Raw genomic sequence first — 23,382 nt, forward strand, 5'->3', positions numbered from 1 at the left:
AGAATTTTAAATTGGAAACATCTATCATTTCCGGGAAAACATTGTGAAGTCATATAACAGTGTCATCTTCTAATAAACTGTGTGTCCCTGCGTTTACTAAAGATATATTTTGAATACTTTCTCTATTAGATGAGATATGTTACATGGAACCATCGAGTTAAGGATCTTCGTACACTATGACCTCTATTTCTTCCATCCGCCTTATATAAAAATACTAAAATTGATACTTATAATTAATTGTGTTTACCACAAAACCCCTTCGTTTCTCTGTTTTTCTATGAATAAAATATTTTAGTGTCAAAAAATATGAATGAAAACAGAACTGCCGTTGTGAGTAAATTGGTTCATATTAATTTTTGTTGTATCTATCATGTATTAAAAAGTCGGAAAATATGAAAATGTACAATTTAAATACAGTGGAAGCTCGATATAACGATATTCTGCTGACCATAGAAAAAATATCGTTGCAGAGGGATTATCGTTATATCGGGAGGCAACATGAGATTTACGTGTGATCAAAATTTAGGCTGCTGTTTTCATCTTTTCTACATCGGAATTGTTAATACCACCAGGAAATGCGCTTTTATGCATTTATTCGCCGCAAAAAAACTAATTGATTAATTTAATAATCAATTCACTTAGATGCATTGTCCTTGGAAAGAAGTTTATCACATTGCAATTTTTTGTCTCACACAGAAAGTAGCAACACCAATAACTTCCATTAGCTTTCAGTGATCCTTAAGTGTGAAATATCAAGATGTTAAAACCAAATTTTTGCACCAATGAATATTAATTATATATACTAAAATGCATCTAATGAAGAAAAGAGCTGTTGCTGAAGCAAAAAATCATATAATAAAAATCATATAGGCCTGCTGGAAGGACCATAGGGGGCCCTTAGGGCTACATAGTGCATGTAATATATGTGTGTGTGTTTTGTGTCGTTGTCTTTGTGTAACTTATGTTTGTATATTATTATTATATTATATAAATTTGTATTTATATATTATATTATATAAATTTGTATTTGCATATTATATTATATAAATTTGTATTTGTATATTATATTATATAAACTTGTATTTTTATTTTATTTATTTGTATCTTGTAATTTGTTGTTTGTTCGTTTAAATAAAAAAATAAAAAAATTCAAAGCAATTTTGAGAAAAAAAATCGTTATAGCGGTTTCAAAAATGGCGTAAAAATATCGTTATAGAGGGATTTATCGTAGTAAAGGTTATCGTTGCATCGAGAGGAGTTTAACATTAGACTATAGGCAATTCCAAACAAGATTTGATAAATTTGATTTGAAAAAGATTTGAAAAAAATATTTCTATAGAGGGATTTATTGTTGTATCAAGTATCGTTGTAGTGAGGTTTCATGGTATTCACCAATTGAAACATCCATGTTTTCTACTTTTTCGAAAACCGTTTTAGAGTCATAACGGTGTTACCTTCCAATGGTAACTAGGATGACGGAAGAAATACTTTTAAATACAAATTATTACATTTTTATTTTAAATAATTAGTTGAGAAAGGTAACATGGAACCAAAAGAGAGAATTAATAAACTTCTGTAGGAGAGTTAAGAAACTTCCTACTATTATTACCTCTATTTTTCTCTATCCACCTTTCCTGAAATATCTAAAATTAATAATTATAAATAGCTGTGTTTTCCACAAAAACCTTTCGTTTCCTTGTTTTCCTATCAATCAAATTTGAATGGATACAAAAATATATCGAACACCGGTTAACGAAAACAGAGAGCTGCCATTTCAAGTAAATTGGTTTATACGACTTTTTATTGTTGCTATCATGTATGAAAAAGTGAGAAAATAGAAAATGATGGATTTCAATATTCAAATTAGAAACACATTTTTTTCTACCATTTCCCGAAAATCGTTTCGAAGTCATAAAAGTGTTATATTCCAACGATGATTAAAGATATATTTTGAAATACGTTCTATTAGATAAGAAATGATGAGGTAAAACCACATCAGAGAGTTACGAATCTTTCGTAATAATACTGTTGTGGCCTCTATTTGTTATATTCTCCTTTCCTTAAAAATCCAAAATTATTGATTGCAAATTATTACAAATAATTGTATTTTCCACAAGAACCTTCGCCTCTCAGTTTTCCTATCAATCAAATTTTAAGCACCACAAAAATATATCCAACAACCTTCTGAATTAAAACAGAACTGCCGTTGTTGGTAAGTTTTTCGGAGAAAAATGTGCCTTTTTTATATATATACGGAAGAGCACTGACTCACACAAAATATATGTGCTTAAAGCTGAAAGAAGCTATATTCCTATAATTTAATTAATATTGAAATCAATGGTCTCTCGCAATAAAAATACGTACCAGCGACTTTTAAATTACACAGTGGCACAGGAATTTGAATGTAACCAATAGAAGTCTTGTCCAGTTTCTCGACTACTGCACCACAATCAAGAAGAATCACAATAACAATGCGAACTGATCATTCAAAACCAATAAATTTCATCTCCCACAATAATCGGGACAATTAGCCAACTGCTAGTCATCTGGTTTACGCTCTAAATTCACTACTGAGTTGGTTTTAGTTTGAATCCCAGGTAAGGGTATGAATGTGTAGTCATATTAATACTAATGCTTGCCTGTACCGAGATGTCCTCTAGAATCCAAGAGTGCTCGATATTTGAGCAAAGTTTCGTGCTCCCGAAATTATGTTCCACACCAAATCTAATTGCTTTTTTTGAATCCCCATATTTTGCTGTTCTAAGTTTGCGCATATGTTAAAATTCCTAAAAGGAAGAGGTACTCTTCATTTGATGCTGCGCGTGAATGGTACTAACAATGAAAACAGTTGAAGACACCTCGAGTCTAGCCGTTAAAAATCAGCTCTAAATTTAAAATTCTCATTCATATTATTTTATTAAAATAGTGAATTTCCAGTATATTTTTACTGATGATTATTAAGAAATGCCACTTTCTAAATTAGAATGAATTATCGCAATATAAATTTGACAGTTTTGGTATAAACGGGCATTCCTAGTTAGTATGTGTTAATTTTTTCACAAAATAGCGCAATTCAGTTTGAAGCCGAAACTGCTTGTCAAAGACAAACTGTACATAAAACAGGGTTCGAATCTTTATCATCTTCACTGCATATGCTCTCAAAATTTTATAATCAAGCGCGTCTTCATTTTTGATTTTACTAGAGCTATCATGTACGTAAAAGTCCGAAAATATGAAACGCAGAGTTTGTTGCGCTTACCGCACGACTGTGTCACGCAGCTAAACCAAACAGTACAAATCTCAATTTATAGCAGTTTATTATATCTGAAGAGTATCTCGATCGTCACTATTATTTTTGAATAAAAGCTTATATTCGGTCTGCTACAAAAAATGTTCTGAGAAATCAATCAATATGAGTATCCTGAATACTAGGCGTAATTCGTTTCGATCGGCCATTGGTTAGCTGGACTGAAGCTGAGAGATTAGTTTGCATAAAAACGAATTATATGAGCGGAATATCTTGCAAGAAACAAAAACATTGACGGTCACATATCTCCGAAGACCACCGTCCAGCGGACGTCGGATGCGGAAGTCTACTAAGCCTCACCACGCGGCGATATTTTCCGGTACATATTATCGAAGATGTTTTATTTAATTCAATTAGTCCAGAAAATCCTGGAATTAATGTGTGATTGAAGCAACCTCTGCATGTAATTTTATGACTTCATGTTAATGATTTCCGTGAAGAGAGAGATTTGAAGACTATAAAGCATTATACTGAAAATAAATATTAATTATATTGTTATTAATTAATTAATTAATGTTTTTCAAACATTTAGCAATTCACGCCAGCTTTCGGCATATTAGTTTACGTATCTCCATATGATAATTCGAAGTTCGAACATATAGTTAAGTTTTAACATCTAGGAAGTAATTGAAACACGTGTTGAAATTTTTTTATAAAGGTATGCAATGAGATATTAGTAGTTTATGCATTTTGAAATGTGGTCAGTAGGCCTATAGGACAGAGGTCTTCAAGCTTTTTCTAGTCGTGAGCACTTCCTGTACCCATCATCACAAAAAGAGCACCCTTACCGCAACTTTGACATACAAATGTGCATGAAATCAGGATGATTTCGGTCCGTGAATTTGTACAAGGCGTTTAATTGGAACGTTGATCAAGTGCTTGTAAGCATGAAAACGAACATGAGCATTGAGCACTCTAGGTGCTTTAGGGAGTACCGTGGTGCTCGCGAGCAACGAGTTGAAGATGCCTCCTGTAGGACTTATTACCATCGCATAGCCTAATCGCTCTCAAATTTTGGAATCAGGTGCCTATTCATTTTTGATTCCGCTTGTAGCTATCATATATGTAAAAGTCAAGAAAATTAAATTTTCTGGATGGGATATGGTTACCCTAAGTATTAAGATCTAATTTGTATTTGAACCCATTTCAATTAAAAAATCAATTACAAGACTCGAATAATTTTTCATTCAGTAAGAATTAAATTATCGTCTGACTGCGGACCACCTGTGCCCTCACCACGGACCATAGATTGAGAAACGCTGACCTAATATAATCGAATTCCAAGATTTGAGATTTACCATGAAATAAATCATTCATAAATTTAATATAAAACATTGTCTTAAAAGCCGAAGTAAAATAAAAGAACGGGATCTGTCATCACCCATTGATATAACAGTGACCAAATAACGGTAATTGACAGATCGAATTCCGATCTTTCTTCTAAGAGAATCGATAGTTACTCATTAAAAGATTATCGATTGAACAGAAACCGATATTTCAATATTACCTTTATCGAGACGTAGAATCTTAGGGGCATTCATTCAGAGACAGTTTTTTGTGTTTTTTTTCCCCGGAAGGTTTGACCACCAAGTCTGATATTTTTCCAGACAAAGTAGTTATTATTAGGATATTTCTTCTAAGACTTATAAGAAGTTAGGATCGCAATTTGATCTATATTTTTAATACTAGCTATATTACTTTTTACAGGTTGTCTAGATTATCCCAAATGCAAGAGAATAGCGTCTCTTTTGTTCTAAGACATGCAACTGATTCCTTATCCTCTTTTTTTTTTTCTTAATTGCAGTTTTTTGAAGATGGATCATTGCTATTCTTCCTTTTGTTATCAGGGAAAGAAGTCAGATTTTCTCAGAGAACACCCTTTTGTTACTTCTTCAGAAGGAGATTACAGGTTTTCTTCTGTTGGAATCGAACAATAAGACACGGCGATGTTTTTCGCATTAAACTAGAATTAACTCCGATATTTTTCTCGTTCTAACAAAGGATATTCTTTCCACAACCAACATTGATTCCTTATTATATATATATGTTTTTCAATTGTTGTTATTTTACTATTGCTTTTTTTTTTTTCGAATCAAAAAAATTAATGTCAAAAAATTGTCGTGAAAACCTTAATGACCGGTTCAAAGAGATTTCTTGAAGAATGCATGTCAAGATATCTCGTCATGTTTTGTTTCCGTTTTTTTGATTAGTAGGCACGCGACTGAGATTCGATTCTGGTGGTTAGAATAACAGATAAAGATTAGGCTGAGACTACATTTTAATATTTAATACTATGTGATTGAATGCTTTTTCATTTATTATTAACGTCTGCAGTATAACGTCTTTGAGTATATTTTTGTATTCTGCGATCATATTTGGTCACTATTGGTCAGTTGAGGGATTCTCAAACGATGTGCCACGGTACTAAGAGATGCGAGATTGGCATCCGAAGAATGCTGCAATGTGAAAAATTTCGGAATCCTTGGGTAAATTAGATTTGTCTCTGCAACAGCGTAAGAATATAATGAGAATGAATATAATATAATATAATACGTATAAATATAATGCGTTACATATTCCGTGACACATTATATTTCTGAGAAAATCAGAAATATCTGACACATTTCTCGCTGATATTTTATTAAAATTTCCTATATTTTTCGAGAATATAAGAATTTTGAAATTTTTGTGAGTCTGTTAGGTCAGTTAGGTTACTTTATTTTCATGATTTGGAAAATCTGGTTTGATCCATCTCATTAATTTTCAATTTGGTTATTGTCATTTTGGGTGTTGACCGGCGAACGTAAAAAGTTCAGGAATCTTGGTCAGTCAGATTTATCTTTGTTACCAAATGTTAAATTATATTCTTGAGAGAATTACATGTCCAACAAATTTCTCATCGGTACTTTAGAAGGAATTTCTGTACTTCACGAGAATATACAAATTCTGACATTTTTGTTATGTTTTTTCCCAACAATGCTACGAACGTGAAAAGTTTCAGAATCCCAGTCAATTATATTTGCATTTGTTACCATGCATTACATTGCATTTCTAAGACAGTTAGAGATATCTGACACACACATTTCTCACCGATAGTTTATGAGAAATTTCGGTATTTTCCGAGAATATACGAATTTTGAAATTTTGTAAAGTTCTGTAGTGTGTTTCTCACCCTAGTAAAAAAATAATGAGTCTTTGTTGGGGTTACTTTATTTTCTTGATTTCGGAAATCTGTTTCGATCTTTCTCATTAATTTTTCACTTTGGTTATGGCCATTTTGGGTGTTGGCCGGCGAACGTAAAAAGTTTAGGAATCTTGGTCAATTATATTTATCTTTGTTACCACGCGTTACATTGTATTCCTGGGAAAATTACATATCCAACAAATGTCTCACCGATATTTTAGAAGGAATTTCTGTATTTCACAACATTGTATTTCCCGAGAATATACAAATTCTGAAATTTTTGTTTTTTTCCTCATAGGGGAAAAAAAACAACATAATCTGGATTTTTTGTTGGTTACATTATTTTTTTCGGGAGGAGTTTTCTCGATTCATCTCATTAACTTTCACTTTAGTTATGGTCATTTTGGGTAGTGACCATTTGTACTAAAGAGTAAGAGTGATGGCAGGATTCCACAGCGGTTCTATCACTCCATATCTTGTGATTTGCCCGATGCAATTAAGCGTAAAGTGGAGAGAGGATTTGATTGACAGGTTTGTAGACCTACAGCTGAATAGCGGCTGTGAATTAACTTGTCCAGTGTTTCTCAAAGTGTGTGTCGCGGCTCCTAGGAGCGTCGCTAACTTTCGTTAGAAGCGTCGCAGCGAGCTGAAAATAGTGATGTGTTTTTGCATTTTTATGCTTTGAAATGGTTTTTTTTCATGGGAAAATATCCACTAAAGTATTTCGAGGAGTAGCAGATATTAACTATGAATAAGGCAAAGGGAGCTGCGAGTGGCAAAAGTTTGAGAACCACTGTGTTTCGGATATTTTGTTACATTATATATCTAGCACTTTATCCATCATATGATTAAATTATTCCAAAGTTCCATTCCGAAATTAATAATTCTTCTTTGCAGAAAATTTTGAAACTTATACGGAGAATTATGCGTAAATATTGGTTTTTTTTTTGTCTAATAGGCCTACTGTTAACCGAGAAACATGCTCTCTTCAAAGTATTTTAACCTAAAAATTTTTAATACAAACGAAGAAGTGCTGTAAAAATGTCCATAATAGACAATGCATCAACATTTTTCCTTTTATAATGAATAAAATTCTTGATATAGCATTTGATAATTTTGTTTTAAGCAAAAGCCAGATAATTTTATTTTAAGCCAAAATAGTCAGTATTTAGGTAATCTTAGCCATGAGATTCATGCTATATTTTCACAGGTAGATTAGAATGAATGGGAAACAGAAATCGGATATGCAAATCGTCATTTCCGAGTGTTTCCCGTTCTTCAAGTTATTTACATCAGACAGCACAAAACGACTACGATGCAAAGAAACGAACACCCTGATTCATTATCAATGCTTATGTGTTATTTTAGCAAATTTATGAAATTTATATTTTAATAATGATAGTCCATCTCAATTTAAAGGTAATATTTGTCAATAGTCATCCGTAAATATAAAACAGAAATTCATCCATTTTTAGACGTGCTTATAGAATTCTAACAATATAATTCCACGTTTGGTGAGAATTCCACGTTTGGATTCGATTTCTAATGGCTAGATTTGGTCTTCAATTTTTTCAAGTCGTGAGCACCATGGGCTTGAATTGTCTAGCAACCGATGAAGGGCACCTCTTCCGTATAGCAATTCTAACATGTTCTAAAGTTCAGAACAGCAAAATGCTATTTCAGGAATGCAACTATAAATATAATTCGGCCAATGGGGAAAATCTGGCTCAACAGACCAATCCCGACGAGGCAGTGCGACTCAAGTAGGGAGAAGGCGTAAGTAGTAGCCTTCTTCACGTCCGCAACCACCCGAAAACTTTTAAATTTAATTCTAATTTATAAATATGATGTCTATTAAAACTACGGAAGCACAAAATTTTGCTCAAATATCGAATATTGTTGAATTATAGTGAACTTCTCGGTGCTGGCAATCATTAGAATTAAGATGAGTTGTGTGCTACTAGACATGAATTCATGCCTTTATCCGGGATTCAAAAGAAAAAGCAACCCAGTAGCCATAAACCACCACATGACTGACAATCAGTGATTATTTTAATTACTGTGGGAGGTGGAAATTTATTATTTTTGAATGATCAATTTGCATTGTGAGATGTTTCTTCTTGCAGTAGTAGAGAAATCGGGCAACCCTTGTATTGGTTACGTTCTGACTTCTGGGACACAGCACACATGGTTACGGTCAAACCTATGAACTGCGGTATACCATTGTTACGGTTAAATCTATAGACCAATGGCATAACATTGTTACGTTCTAATTTCCAGAACCGTGGGAAAACAGTCCAGAAGAAACATTATACTGTGTGGTAACAAAAGGCCTATATGCCTATCGCAATGCATTGTGTCGGAATGTTACCGACAGTAAAAAATGTCTAATTACTTACATAATTATATTTAGTGTTATTTATTATTTTTTAATTCAAATCGAAATTTTCTGTATTTCTAATATTTTAGAACATTGAAGTATCGGAAAGTGAAGTACGCAACGATATTTCTGAAAGCTTTTCAAAACTTTTGATTTCAATCCCAAACGAGTCATCACCCATCAGATAGATTTACGCATTTACGATTCTACAATCCAAATTAATTTTAAATATTTCTTAATCATAATGCAAAAAAAATTTATTTATTTCGGAATGTAGTTATTGAGCTTTTAGTGCACTTATTAGTTTCAGATATTTTATTATAATATATTATGAACACACTATAATTTAAATTAAATTTAATTATATTTAATTTTTCCCAAGATTTTCACATTCCGAAACTAATAATTGTTATTTGCGGGAAATGTTGCAATAATTTGAAGATTATGTGTACATAAATTTTGTTTTATGTAATTCTTATTTGTTACCGGAAATCATTTGTTTTCTGCAAAATATCTTAACCTAAAATTTTAATTACAAATGAAAGAGAATGCCCATGATAGTCCCTATAGCGCATATACATTTTTTTATACATGTAGAATACCAATGATAGCCATCAACATTTTTTTATCGGGAACCAATTTCTCAAAAATTGTATTTAATAATTTTATTTTAATGAAAATATTCGATATTTAGGCGATTTCAGTGATGATCTCTGAGATTTACGCTGTGTACGTATTGCTATTTACCGGTAGTAAATAGTAAATATAGAAAACGGCAGCCGTGCATATGCAAATTATCATCTCCGGCTGCATTTCCCTATTTCAATTGCGTGCTTACATTCCAAATATAACGCATTTTTGAAAAAATTATTATTAAATTTGAAATTTTTGGAAACTATTATAGCCTACTTATCTGATTATTTTTTTATTATTAATAGAAACAGTAAAAATGACAGAGGAATACATTTTAGTTTCTTCATCGTAAGCTAACACGTATCGCATAAAATATCAAATAGACTTTGTTACTACTAAATGCAAGACTTAATTTCTATATATTTAATGTTATTCCAGCTAAATAGCTAATCTGATAATATAAAAATTCATAATATATAGAGTGATTGCTTTTCGTCTATGTCTAATCATAGCACCGCATGCGGAAGCTCTCGATTCCAATGTCGTCATTTTGCATTTCTTCCCTCTCATGGAATGTTTAAGATCTAAAATCTAAGACCATTTTGAGAGAGAAAAAACATAAAAATATTGTTAAACAATCAATCGCGGCCAAATGACATCAAAGCTATTATATGCAAAAATAATGGAAAAACGAAACTGACATATCCTTGAAATATTGAATCAATCATTAACTGATTATATTGATTTATTAAGCCCTATTGTCAAGTAAAGACACTTAAACCTCAATGGCCCTTTCTCATTTGCTTCATTATTTTAAATTATACCAAATAATTTTTGGTAAAAAAATATTCATCTGAATTTAATACAAAACTTGAAATTACGCATGATTCAAAAATTAACCGATAAGAAATGAATGTATTTTAAATATCTTTCCTCTTAATAAAATTATGATTAATATATGAATAAAATCACAGTGAGACTAATCACCTCAATGGATTTATTGTTAACTGCGTTTCCTTAAGATCTAGTCATATCCAGACCATATATCTAGTTTTATCAACGTCCATCAAAAATCTTAAGATCTAGAATTTAATTATGCAAGAATAGGCCTACTTTTGAAATTCTATCGAACAAATAGATTGACGCGATCATTATTAAATCGATAGCAATCACTCATAATAAGTTAATGTGTCATCTCTGTGAATCATACTATTATATAGGCTACCTAATCCACGAATCTTCGGCCGTTAGATAAAGAGAAAGACTTCAGAAAATGAGTTCAACTGTAAAGAAGTATGTAAAATACTATTATTTATTATAATGCAGATACATTATAATAGTCTTGAGGCTGCAAAGGACAGAGAGAAAAGATAGTAAAGGTGAATGTATCATATTGTATCAAAGTGAGAAAAGTTTTTCAATGCAGTATGAGGGAGAACTAATTTCTACTTTTCATTTTACGTGATATAAAGCATGCATATAACATGCGAGAATGAATAAACATGAGCAAAGAAGTGACATGCAATTTTTTTGAACGTCTTACCGTGTATATGTGATTTCAAGTCTTTCCGTATATATAGGGCCTACGCTATGAATTATATATTTAAATATTTTATATAAATATTTATAAAAATTTATAGTACTGTCGGAAACAGAAATTGTTTGATCGATTCTTAGAAAAACCTTGTAATGTCACATGTTTAAATCACGAGAATAGTGGGGACGTATTAACTGAATTTTAGGGAAAATAATTTTTGACATTAAATTCTCAAACTAAATTCATGTTAACAGACTCAATATGGTTTCAGTCAGCAGAATTTTAGGATATTTTGTGATTTTGAGGAAATGAGACTTTTCCAAACTATTTATATCCTTATTAATGCTGAATACAGTTCGAAACCATTTTAACTGAAATTACCAAGACCGTGTGTTATTAGTTAAGTATGTTATTTTTATGCAAATTTGTATTTTCCGGCAGAATAGATAATATGCCTTATGAAATTTACCGTAGTTAATGTTATATTTACCTAGAAGTTATTTTTGCTTTTAATAAAAATCATATCAATTCATATTATTAAAAAAACAATTCTAAAAATTTATATAACTTTAATATTCTGTTATGCAAATTAACAACTTATGCTACAATGAATTCTGATTTTACTGAAAATTGGTATTAGCATACACTTATTTATCACGTGAACTGAGAACTTAAGAGTATGCCGCTAAAAAAATTCAGACGAAAAATAAAGAAATACATGCTAAAAAAAACGTGAAGGACGTAGGGGACATTCCAGAAAAAATAATTAGAATAATTCTCTTTTTATATAAAATTTATTTAAAAATTTTTTCATATGCTTTGAATTTCAAATTCGGAAACTCGCAAAAAAATCTCTAGGTTCTTATATAATATTCGTAATAAACGTTATATGTTTTTGTCATAATGTAATGTTTTTTTTTTTCCGAGAGAGAGGTCAGGTCGACTGCACGTGGAAGCGAAGCCATAATACGTTGTTGGATCAAGAACCGGAACGCCCATCATTCCGATTAGGCGGCACAACCCCCTAGCGATCGTATTGTGCGAAAAAGGGGGGGGGGAAAGCACGAGCCTATGCCGTCAGCGTTGAACGCCATAATTCCCTGAAAGATGGCGCTGCTACCTGCCGGAGGGAATTAACCACGGCTATGCTCTTTTGGCGGTAAAATATGCAAGGACTTGAAAAAATATATTATCTACATTTATTATATAAGACACAAAAGTAATTTTAAACCAAAAATATATATTTAAATATTAACTTGTATCTAAAATTTTATTTAACGCTGAGATTGCGTGTTAATAAAGAAAAATAATTCAATATATTTCACAACTAATGATATAAAATTTTTTTTAAAACTCAAATTTTGTCCAGTTGCCTTAAAAGTAACTGCTATTAATTAGTCTTGAAAAAGAAAGAATTTAACAAAAGTTTAATCTTATTCACACTGTTTCGTGTAATTTTTAATTTGACATCTAAATTTTTATACTGTTCAATCATTTTTTTTTTAAATAATGAAAAATTTTAGAAACGAGAATTTGTGAAAATTTAAAGTTCGTGAACGTAGAAATTATTTGACGATCATTTGATTCCATTCAACTAAAGTAATTTAATAAAGAATTTCGAATTTAAACTTAATTTTTACTTGAGTAGGCCTATGTTTAAAAAAAAAAAAATTATAGTTACCGGAGTAACAATAGCGAAATTTCCAAGTTCCGATTTTTCAATTTCATTAAGTTTCGAATTTCAAGTCTGTTAGAATACCGGTAAATATTTTTGGTATTATAGACTCTTCAACAGTTTAAACTTCACATGAAAAAAGCCTCAATAATAATTTCAATTTGAAGATTTCGAAATAATTCTAGAAGAGAAGTCTAGAAATATCCAAATATTTTATATAGAAGCATTCGAAATGCAGTGTGATTTCAGTAAAATGTCCAAGAGGGTTTGGTTTTATGTAGGAATTTTTTTTTACATAAAACAACCGTTTTATTTTCGCGTCCAAATAGAAAAAATTATAAGTCAAAATTATTTAAATTAATACTGTCACTGTCCACTAATTATAAAGTTTTTGAAAAGAATGTAAGGAAAAATAAAGAATATCGGGGGAGGGGGGAAATATCAAGTTTCGAATTCACTTACTTTTGCTGACTATCATGTTGGCGTTTTGTTAAAATGTCCAGATTCACCGTACACTTTCACTTTTTTCAGTCAAAGTCAGTTATGTAAGTCCAATAAAATGTCCGAAGGACAGTTAATCAGAGTTCAATTGCAATATGTCCCGAACCACTAATAATCAAGAAAACGGATCCATCACTATAAGTTAACAACACTCGTATAAACAACGTCCATCGACATCATGTCCGGTTAAGTAAGTAGAAGTCCAGTCCAAGTCCAATGTCCACCGAGCACACACGGAGCAAAAGTCGTGCCAACCAAGAGAAGAGGGAGATTCAACTCCTTGACTCCGCAGGGAAGAAAGTTTTTTGCGTAGAAACTTGTCGGGCGAATTTTGGCGAACTCCGACGTTCCGTAGAGAACTTGTTGTTCCGGGGGTCTCAGGACAAGTTCTGTTTTAGCTTCTTGCCAGCACGAGGTCCCGCGCCTGTATGCATCCCCAGTTTCAAGCAGGGGCGGCGCCACGAGCTCATATGGGCGGGGCCGAGATGGGTCGTACGCGATTGGCTGGCCGTTATCACGTGCGTCGGGAAACGCCGGAACCTATCGCGAGAGGGCGCGCGATGCTCCGTCCGCCGGATAAGCGCTGCCGTTGGGAAGCCTAGACAAGGAGAAGGAGTGTTCTAGGCGGCCAGAGAGAGAGAGAGAGAGTGAGGAGAGAGAGAGAGTGAGGAGAGAGAGAGAGAGGCAGCACAGACCAAAAAAACGCCACAGCGAGAGAGAGAGAGAGCACGCAAAGAAGCGAGCCGAGCAGCAGTGGAAGAAGGAAGGCGGCACCTTCAACAAGAAGAGTGGTTTGGTATATAAAAAAAAACCACAGAGGCGCCCCTATTAGAGTCTGCGCATTAAAGAACTGCCATATTTTTGGATTTTTATGCAGGAAGCTATCGATCGCCCGAATCCTTGTTTCTTCTTCTCTCTCCGGCACCCGCCGCCTACGACAACCCCCCCCCCCTTTACAAGAAACAATGTTGATGCTGATGATGATGATGACACTTCCAGGAGAAAAAAAAAAATTCTGGAGATAGAACTCGCCAAAAAAAAAAAAACAAACCACAAAAAAAACAGGGAAGTGCAAAATTTTTTTTACATAGATTTTCTATAATATTAAGAATTATAGTTAGAATTTCTAAATTGAAACTTTTTCATCTAAATATTTTGAGTAATTTTTTCTTTAAAAGTAAATTTTTTTGCGCGCATTTTTTCTTTTTTGTTTTTTTGCATGAACAATTTTTTAAAATAATATTTAAGGGGAAATATTATTATGTAAGTTTCTATTTTGGAGATTATTTCATTTATTTTATAAAATATATTCATATGAATAATAGAATTTTTTTACAACAAATATTCTTATTTCTTCAAATATTTTTTTTTATAAAATTAGATTTTTTTCTATTTAATAGTAAATATTAACTGAATTTTTTTAAAACTTAGTATGATGTTAGTGCCTTATTAAATACTTTGAACTGCATTATGTGGTTTTAGGGTAAAAATGTTGGGATTTGTTTTTTACGATTAATAGAAATATTTTTATAAATACTTTTTTTTCCACAATTTCAATTCTAATTCTGAAATATTCTTTTTTTCCCCTGTATAAATAATGATAAATTCTAATAACCTGTAGGTTAAAAATTTTCTTATTTCATATTTTTCTTTAATTTAACAAAACTAATTATTTTGTCTTCCAATTTTTATTATTTACCAGTGTAATTATTTATTAAACTATATAATTTATTAATATGAATTTTTTTGTGAAATCAGCTACTTTTATTATCACATATTTTTGAATTTCATCATGTGGATTGAGTGACGAATTGGATGGCATTGAATGTCGAATAAGGTATGTGCATCTGCTTTTGTTTTTAGTAAACAGAAAGATAATATTATTTTTTGATAAAAAAGTAATATTTTGATTAATGAAAAAAATAAATATTCGCTTAATTTTAATGAAAAAGTAGGCTAACATTTATATACTGATTAACGAAAAAAATAATTGTATTATTTAATATAAAAATAGTGATATTTATTTAAATTTAACATGCATGATAGTTATATTGGTATGATTGGTGGACTCATCTTTTCCCTCAATATCATAAACATAAATAATTTCAGCTCAAATTTTTAACATTATAAGAAAGTGACAAATATATAGAAAGAATTTTATATAAAAATAACCATGAACGCGTGAAAATATTTTCCGTTATCATGCAATCATGTTTGTTATGGTATTATTACCGCGCAATTCTATAATATTGACCAATGACTCGAAACCGCACGGTAAGTATAGCCTACCAATTTGCGGCTTTGCAAATCAGGTTTGAGTAACAATCTCGGTTGGAGGCTTAAAAGCGAGGCTCACCGCGTGACCAGGGGTGGACAGGGGCTATCAGGCTGCAACCTCATATGTTTTTTTTTTACATTTTTTGCTATTAATTTACTGTAAGTCAATACAAACAGTCCTGATACCTAGTGACCCACAAAAAAAATTCTGTTTTAAAATCCATTTTTGATTTTTTGAAATCCCCTGCAAACTATTGGTCAAGCTATGACCATGATGAGACTAAATAATCTGATTTTGTAAATCATAAAACAATACTAATTCAAGTTTGAAAGAAATTTCCTCTCTGCCACTCGTAAATTTATTTCATCAACATTTGATTCGCTCATATTAGTAGGTCACAATCTAAAATAGCCTTCTTGTATCAAAAAATGACCGAAACCTTCCATTTTTAAGGGTATTTATTCGAAGATTTAGTATTATTGGAGTATAATTAAATATTCAGTAATAAAAATAATTTCTCATGGTTAACTGAAGAACATAACAAAAGAGAAACATCTGGGATACATAATATACATTCGGCTCAGGCCACACGGTAATGATTACGACTACGAGAAACCTCCTTTAATAATTAAGGTCATTCAAAACACAAAACACGTAATAGTTAGAGACTTAATTACAAGTTTGTTTGAACCGAATAATGACAATAATAATAGAAATAAAAAAAATCACAACAAACATTTCGATATTCAAATCACATGAAATAAAAACAACAATAGGACAAACACGCAACAACTGATTGAATGACCATAAAATGGACATTGCAATAATAGAAACTATAGTGGAAATTGAAAATATAAATAGGAAAATACATGGCGAACACATATTCATTCGTATTGACCTCGTTTTCATTTTTTTTTGTCCGAATATCAATTAATATTGGCCAATATCAAAAAATAATGATCCGATATATTCTTGATTCCTTGAGAAAAACATCATAACATTCATGTATACGAGGAAATAACAATAATAATCATGTGTATTGAGTTTCTTTTGAAAAAAAAGTAACATTGCGAACAATGATTTTATTATTATTTCATTTATTTTATTATTATTATTATTTTGAAATTATTTTTTCAGTGGTTTTCTTTATGATTTTTTTCAATTTAAATTTTTATGTTTTTTAGTTTTTCTCTCCCTATAGGATGTAGGTAGTACCAAGTATAAAGTGAATAAAGATTTTATTTATTTTTTTATTTATTATTTTTTTTTTCTTTTCTTCGGAATAATTAATTTTTTATTTTTATAGAAACATTTTATTTCTATAAATTAATAAAAAAAAATATTTTATTACTATTACCATTATTTTCAAATTGGTAGAAAAAGCGAGATTTTATAGAATTTTTTTTTGGAAATAAATCTGACTTTGAATTTTAGTTTTACGCAGGAACGCCCGAATATTCGGAATCTTTGTGGAATGGTCAATGCTCGTAATAATTTCAATTAACTGTACCTCAGCCGAATAGTCAATGAGTTTGGTAAGGACTCGTTGGAATGGTAAAACATACGAGATGAAAAATGGGTCTCTCTCATGTATGGTTAATGGACATCAAAAGAATTGAGCTGTTTAGTCAATGGAATGTAATTCACCCATTCACAGCCAGAATGGACATTAGAAATAGCAAGTTTAATTGATGGACTTTATATGGTCTACAAATACATACTCCACTCAATCATGCATGGTTTATAACTTATAATTTGGCCATGTATGACCAATCAGCTGTACGAAATTTTAGCCGTTTAGGCAAAATTTCTCATAAGAATTCAGCTATATGAGAAATGGGCTTCATAGAAATTTGGTTGCGTTACCAATGCATATCATAAAAATTTGGTTGCATGCCCAAGGGACTTTCAAAATAGAATAAGAATTCAGCAGTAAAAACAAGGACATTTCAAAATTCAGCCGTATTATCAAGGACGTTCTAAATTTCAGCCGTCACCGGCATTTCAGAATTCAGCCGTATTATCAGTGGTCTTATATCAATGACTTTTCAATATTCAGCCGGATGGTTAATGGACGTGTTAAACTCTGCCATGCTAGTACGAACACCAGAACTCTGCCGTCGCGATTATCCCGAAATTATCCTACCACCGGGCTCATCCATGTGGACAATGGGTAACATAATAACCAAGCCGTACGGTAAATAGAACCAATAAAAAGTCACCCGTAAGATCAAACGATTAATGCACTTAGTACGGTAAATAGACCTAATAAAATGTCGTCCGTATGATCAAAAGATTAATGCACTTACTTCGGTAAATAGAACCAATAAAAATTCATCCGTATGGATCAAACGATTAAAGCACTCAGTGAAAATTTAGCCAAATGTCAAAGGAATAAGATAGTATATTTAACTAATGCACGAACATTCTGTGACCGAATGTTCAGTGCATAAAGTTTTTGATCAAAGTTCCATCAGGGTCGCAAGCACACAAGTCCAAGTTATTTCGAATGGACTTGATGGTAAGATTCATTCCAACTAAAACCAAAACTGACAACAAAAACAGAGAAATATTCCCAGAAAAGAAAAAAAATCACACAAGTAGTATTTTCGATACTCATCGGATTTTAAGACTCATCGGTTAATTTACTGCGGTAATTGTAAAAATTAAAATAATTAACCCCAAATAAGATTTTACCGATGTTTCCGTAATGAAATAGCGGAAACATCGGGACTAGACGACGATGAGAGAAGTGAAATTGACATCACATAAACTATTCTCAACGAGACAGCCCACAATGGAATTCCACAATACGTTCGTTCTACATTTTTCCCGACCACGGAAATATAAGAAGGTATTTGCTGGCATTTTATAGAGTGAAAGTGAGTGACGCGACCTCGTTTTCGACTCTACTTATCTTTTGAGAAACAAACAGCGATCCAAGTGATTCCATGTCGGGTGTTGATTGACTTGATGAAATTAGTCCTTTCCTACCTACCTATACTTCTCCAGACAAAACTGCGAGAGAAAATGAGATAAAGGATTGTGGGATGAATGCTTTTCACAAACAATTCACGGATCGTAGGATAGGCCATCAAACCTCTCGCTTTTCCTAACGTGATTGGTTTATTTATTTCTAGGAATCCATCTATTTACATATATTCCACTTTTATTGGTGGTTGAGAGAGAGAGAGAGAGAGAGAGAGAGACTCTCGTCCTGCAAGAAAAGGACGGTTCGAAATTCAGAAGTATTATTATCAGTGGTCTTCTGGAATTCAGCCGTATTATCAAGGATGTTTTGAAATTCAGTCCTCGTTGGCATTTTAGAATTCAGCCGTATAATCAGTGGCCCAGTATCAATGACTTTTCAAAATTCCGCCGGATGGATGAAAGACGAATTAGAACTCTGTCATGCTGGCATGATTGCCAGAAGTCTAACGCCGGGCTTATCCTACATCATCTATAGCAGAAGGCCTCCGCGCGAAGTTCGTGACGTCGATGAAGAAAGTCATCTCACCTATAGTCATTGAATAGATGGTGTTGGCTTATCCGGGAATTATACAGCAATTGGCATATTCAGAAATTATCCTGCCATTGGAATATTCAGAAATTATCCTGCCATTGGCATATTCAGAAATTATTCTGCCAACGGTCTTCCATGGACATCATAATAACTCAGCCGTAGGGTAAAAAGACCGAATAAAAATTCATCCGTAGCATTAACGCACTTTACAAGAATTTAACCAAACGGCAAATGCATTTAATAATAAAATTAACTATGCAAAACATTCTGTGACCGAATGTTCATCGCAACATCCAAGTTTCTAGCCGAAATTGCATCAGGGTCGCAAACATACAAGTCCAAGCTATTTTGACTGAACTTGAAGGTAACATTCTCATTCCAACCAAAACCAATTCAACAACCAAAACGGACAATAAAAACACAACAACAATCATTTCCAGAAAAAAAGACACATAAAAAACAAGTGGTATTTTCGATATTCGGATAATCAAGACTCATCGAATAAGTTAGTGAGGCAATGGCTACCACAAGAGTGTGGCTGACAAGGCTCCAGCCCTGGGGCCCAAGACGATTCTTATCATTTTTTTGTTTTCTCATGCTATAAATTCATCATAAAGGGGATCACTAAAAGTCTGGTCTGGGGGGGAGTTCCCGTGGAAGATCCTAACCTAGGGGCCTTAGTCCAGGATGTGGGGGCTATGACTACGGCAATATTAAAATTAATGTTTAACTACACAATGAGATTTTGCCGACGTTTGTTTGTTTCCGCTAGTTCATTACGGAATCACCGTGACTAGACGACGATTAGGGGTCATTCAAATATTACGTCAGCATCGGGGGGGGGGTTCGGATTTGCTGACTTTTGATGACAAGGGGGGGAAGGGGGGTTTGAAGGTTGCTTACGTCATCAACCACCCCTTTTTGAAGATATGAAATATTCTAAGCTGCTGACGAAATTTTACTGACAGGGGAGTGGGGGGGGGAAGGGGGTCAAAAATGGCTGAAAATATGTTTACGTAATACTTGAATGGCCCCTTAGGAGTGAAATTGACATCACATAAACTATTCCCAACGGGACAAACCGCAATAGAATTCAAATACGTTCGTTCTAGATTTTTCCCAACCACGGAAATATTAAAAGGCATTTGTGCGTATTTTATAGAGTGAAAGAGAGTGACGCGACCTCGTTTTCGACCCTACTTATCTTTTGAGAAACAAACAGCGATCCAAGTGATGCCATGTCGAGTGTTGATTGACTTGACGAAATTAGTCCTTTCCTACCTACCTAACCTCTTTATACAAAACAGCGGGAGAAACCGAGAAAAATGAGGTAAAGGATTGTGGGAGATGAATGCTTTTCACAAACAATTCACGGATCGTACGATAGGCTATCAAAACTCTCTTTTCCCAACATGATTGATTTATTTATTTCTAGGAATTCATTTATTTACAGACATTCCACTTTTATTACCAGCTGAGAGAGCGAGAGCGAAGAGAGTCGCTCCCTCTCCGAGGAAAGGAGAAGATGATTTTGAGAGATGAGAAGTTGGCTTTTCTCTAGAAGATGGGTTTATTGTAAGGAGGAATATGTACGAAATTTCTCTCAACAATGCTTCAGGAGCTTTTTGGAAACTCCAGAGACAATTCTGAGTGTTCCCACCCCCTCCCCCCGATGGGTTGTTGTAGCCAGTCATTTTGAATTGCGCTTTATCTGGTCCATTGTTTTGTGACATATCAGGGTGGAGGAGGGTCATCGTCGCGAGTGTTCGTCAAGAAAGGTGAAACGGGCTAATTGATTTGGATTTAATTATCACTGTCATTGTTGAAAGGGCTTTTTAAAAGGGAGTTGCCAAAAGCATCATGGGAATTATAATCTAAATGACTTTTGATGGATGGAAAATGTCCGATTTGTATTATCGGAAATCGATCGTTTCAATTTAAAAGTTTTAAGCTGATTGATTGGCACGTGGAAATGTTTCAACAGGTCCGGGTTTAATTTGCGATTCATTTTTAGATTAGGGGTATCTAAAAAATGTCCACATGAGGCCAGGGCCGTAGGATATTTGCCGCCTAGGGCAAACACGATTTTGCCTCCCCCACCAATTTAAAATTCGGTAATTTTATAATGGTGTTCTTTGTTTCCATCTAAAACTTGCACCACCCCCTAAATTTTTCCTCCCTTGGCAGTTGCCCCCTTCCCCTCTCTAGTTCTGGCCCTGCATGAAATATTTTTCGGGCCCCCAAGCCAGACTTTTCACGGGCTATGATATTTGCTTATTTTACAATCCGTCAGGCTTCAATTTCACAAACATCATTCAAGAATTCAACAAACTGAGAAAGACTAAATATTTTAAATAATTTTTGGTCCTTGAAAATTTGTAGGCACATTTGCACGTAGGAGGAAAGGGCACTGTCCCATGATAAAACAAAAAAAAAAAAAGATGGTGATTGTCCCGGGGCCCAGGGCTGGAGCCCTGTTAGCTCCGCCCTTGTGGGAGCCATGGGTAGGACAAAAAATTTTCGGTAGAAGGGGACGATGAAGCCAGAAGTTTGGGAAACTCTGGTATTGGCCCACTCTGTGACAGACTAAAGTGGTCCTCTAAATCATGGCAAAAATCATGTAGTTCAGCGGTCATCAAACACTGGTTTGCGGGAGAATTTTGGTGGTCCGAAGAGAAAGTTGGACATTATTTGGGATAAGTCATCATCGTGTTGTCAAAACAAAATAGACGAAACAATTTAACATTTCCTATTTGTAAAATGATTTATTTATTGAACATTAAAAATATTTTCCCTTTAAAAATTTCACCGTTCTGTGGGATTCGAATTGTGAACTTAATGGTCAAAAAGGTTGGTGACTGCCGTCTAGATTTGTCCGTATTTCTCAAGATGTGTTCCATGGCGGTCTAAATTCTCTCTCTCTCTCTTTGGTGGGATTTATTTTATTACAAAATAAAATTGAGTTACTTATTTAAAAACAGGATTTCAGAAGTGAGAAATTTAAAAAGTTAAAATTATTAAAATGCATCATATATTTCTAATATTTGTGGTATTTATAATATGCTAAGCTTGCAGAGCAGAGAATACTGTAGTTTGTAATTGTCAACTATTCTTCATAGTGTTACGTAGCCTACACCCCAAAGGATTGAATTTTGATAAGATTTAATTATACACAATATAGGTTGAATGAAATTTCATAAAGTAAATAAAAGTAAATAAATATTATTTTTCGACTTGGGTTAAATAAATTTGATATAAACAGTTCGTATAAAAAGCTAAAGCGTAATAAAAAGTAGCCTACTAAAAAGTTGACTGAGTCCAACTGAGTACCGAAGTCAAGGAATTCTAAAGGTCTTTGATACCAAGAAGTTCAAAAAAAATGTAAAAAAAAATCCCTTCAGAAAAGGGCTTTGAGCCCGAATAAGTTCCCTATTTTAGCTCTCAAGAAATCTTCTCATGGTACGAACGTTTCTTCTCACCATAATAATCAGGATCCTGTTACCGGGAACTTGTACTTACGGAAAAGGTACTGCACCCTAACGGGTAAACGACCCTTTTTCTCAGTACCTTTTCTTGGGCCCCCCCAGCACATCTACGGATGCCATCAGTAAAGGGTAACGTTCCGATACACAGGTGGAAGAAGAAGCAAGGTACAAATCCCAGGATATTGAACCCGGGATAACCTACCATATTGCGGAAATACATCGAGTTTGTTTATTGCGGCTGTAGACTTTAAAATAAAATTGTATACCGTCTCTGGTACCGGGTGAGACTGAATTTTTCATGGATTTCTGATTCAAAATATAATATCGGACTATACGAAGAAAACTAAACAATACGGGAATTTGGTGGCAAAATGAGAATTTTCTGTAAAATAGTAACATCGGAATTTTGGGAGCGAAATTCCGGTGTTAATTTTGTGTCAAAATAATAGTATGGGGATTTTTAGTTTTATCAAAATAATAACGAGGGAAATTTGTGTCAAAATAATAATCACGGAAGATTGTGAAAATCTCACAAATCAATCAAAATTAAACTGTAAAATTCTTGTATACTTGCAGACAAAATAAAACTGGCTGCTGCCCGAATGCTTGATTGCACAATTTTCTGACTCTATTGCGTGCCGTATTTAAATCACGTTTATAAGTTATGTAGTCGTTAAAAATCGTTTTGAGCAACAATTATAAATTTAGTACCCCGTATGTATACATAACCCCATAATGAAACTAATAGTTATGGTAACATAAATAAAACATATGTTCTATCCATTAAGTACCAACGACCCATTTTGAGTGAATTGGCGCATAACATATATAAATTCATTTCTCGGGTATCATTGCCGCCAACGTTTGATTAATTCAAAC

At 33.1% G+C, this 23,382-nt stretch overlaps 1 protein-coding gene across 2 annotated transcripts in view; it reads right to left on the reverse strand.

Annotated features, from left to right (window-relative positions):
- The window catches only part of LOC149072706 (uncharacterized), a 494,426-nt gene that overhangs the window by 137,106 nt on the left and 333,938 nt on the right, over nucleotides 1-23,382 (reverse strand). The window contains exon 1 of one of the 2 annotated variants that reach the window (XM_089247136.1): nucleotides 13,179-13,659. The exons of the other annotated variant lie outside the window; for it this stretch is intronic. Within the exon in view, the coding sequence (XP_089103262.1) occupies nucleotides 13,179-13,194 (16 nt within the window). The 5' untranslated portion in view covers nucleotides 13,195-13,659. Of the gene's footprint in view, nucleotides 1-13,178; nucleotides 13,660-23,382 lie in introns of those variants that run through there. 2 annotated transcript variants of the gene reach the window in all.

The sequence above is a fragment of the Pholcus phalangioides genome, unplaced genomic scaffold, assembly GCF_987345545.1.
Source record: "Pholcus phalangioides strain wild (caught in Gottingen) unplaced genomic scaffold, Ppha-v1.0 ptg000017l_1, whole genome shotgun sequence".
NCBI lineage: Eukaryota > Metazoa > Arthropoda > Arachnida > Araneae > Pholcidae > Pholcus > Pholcus phalangioides.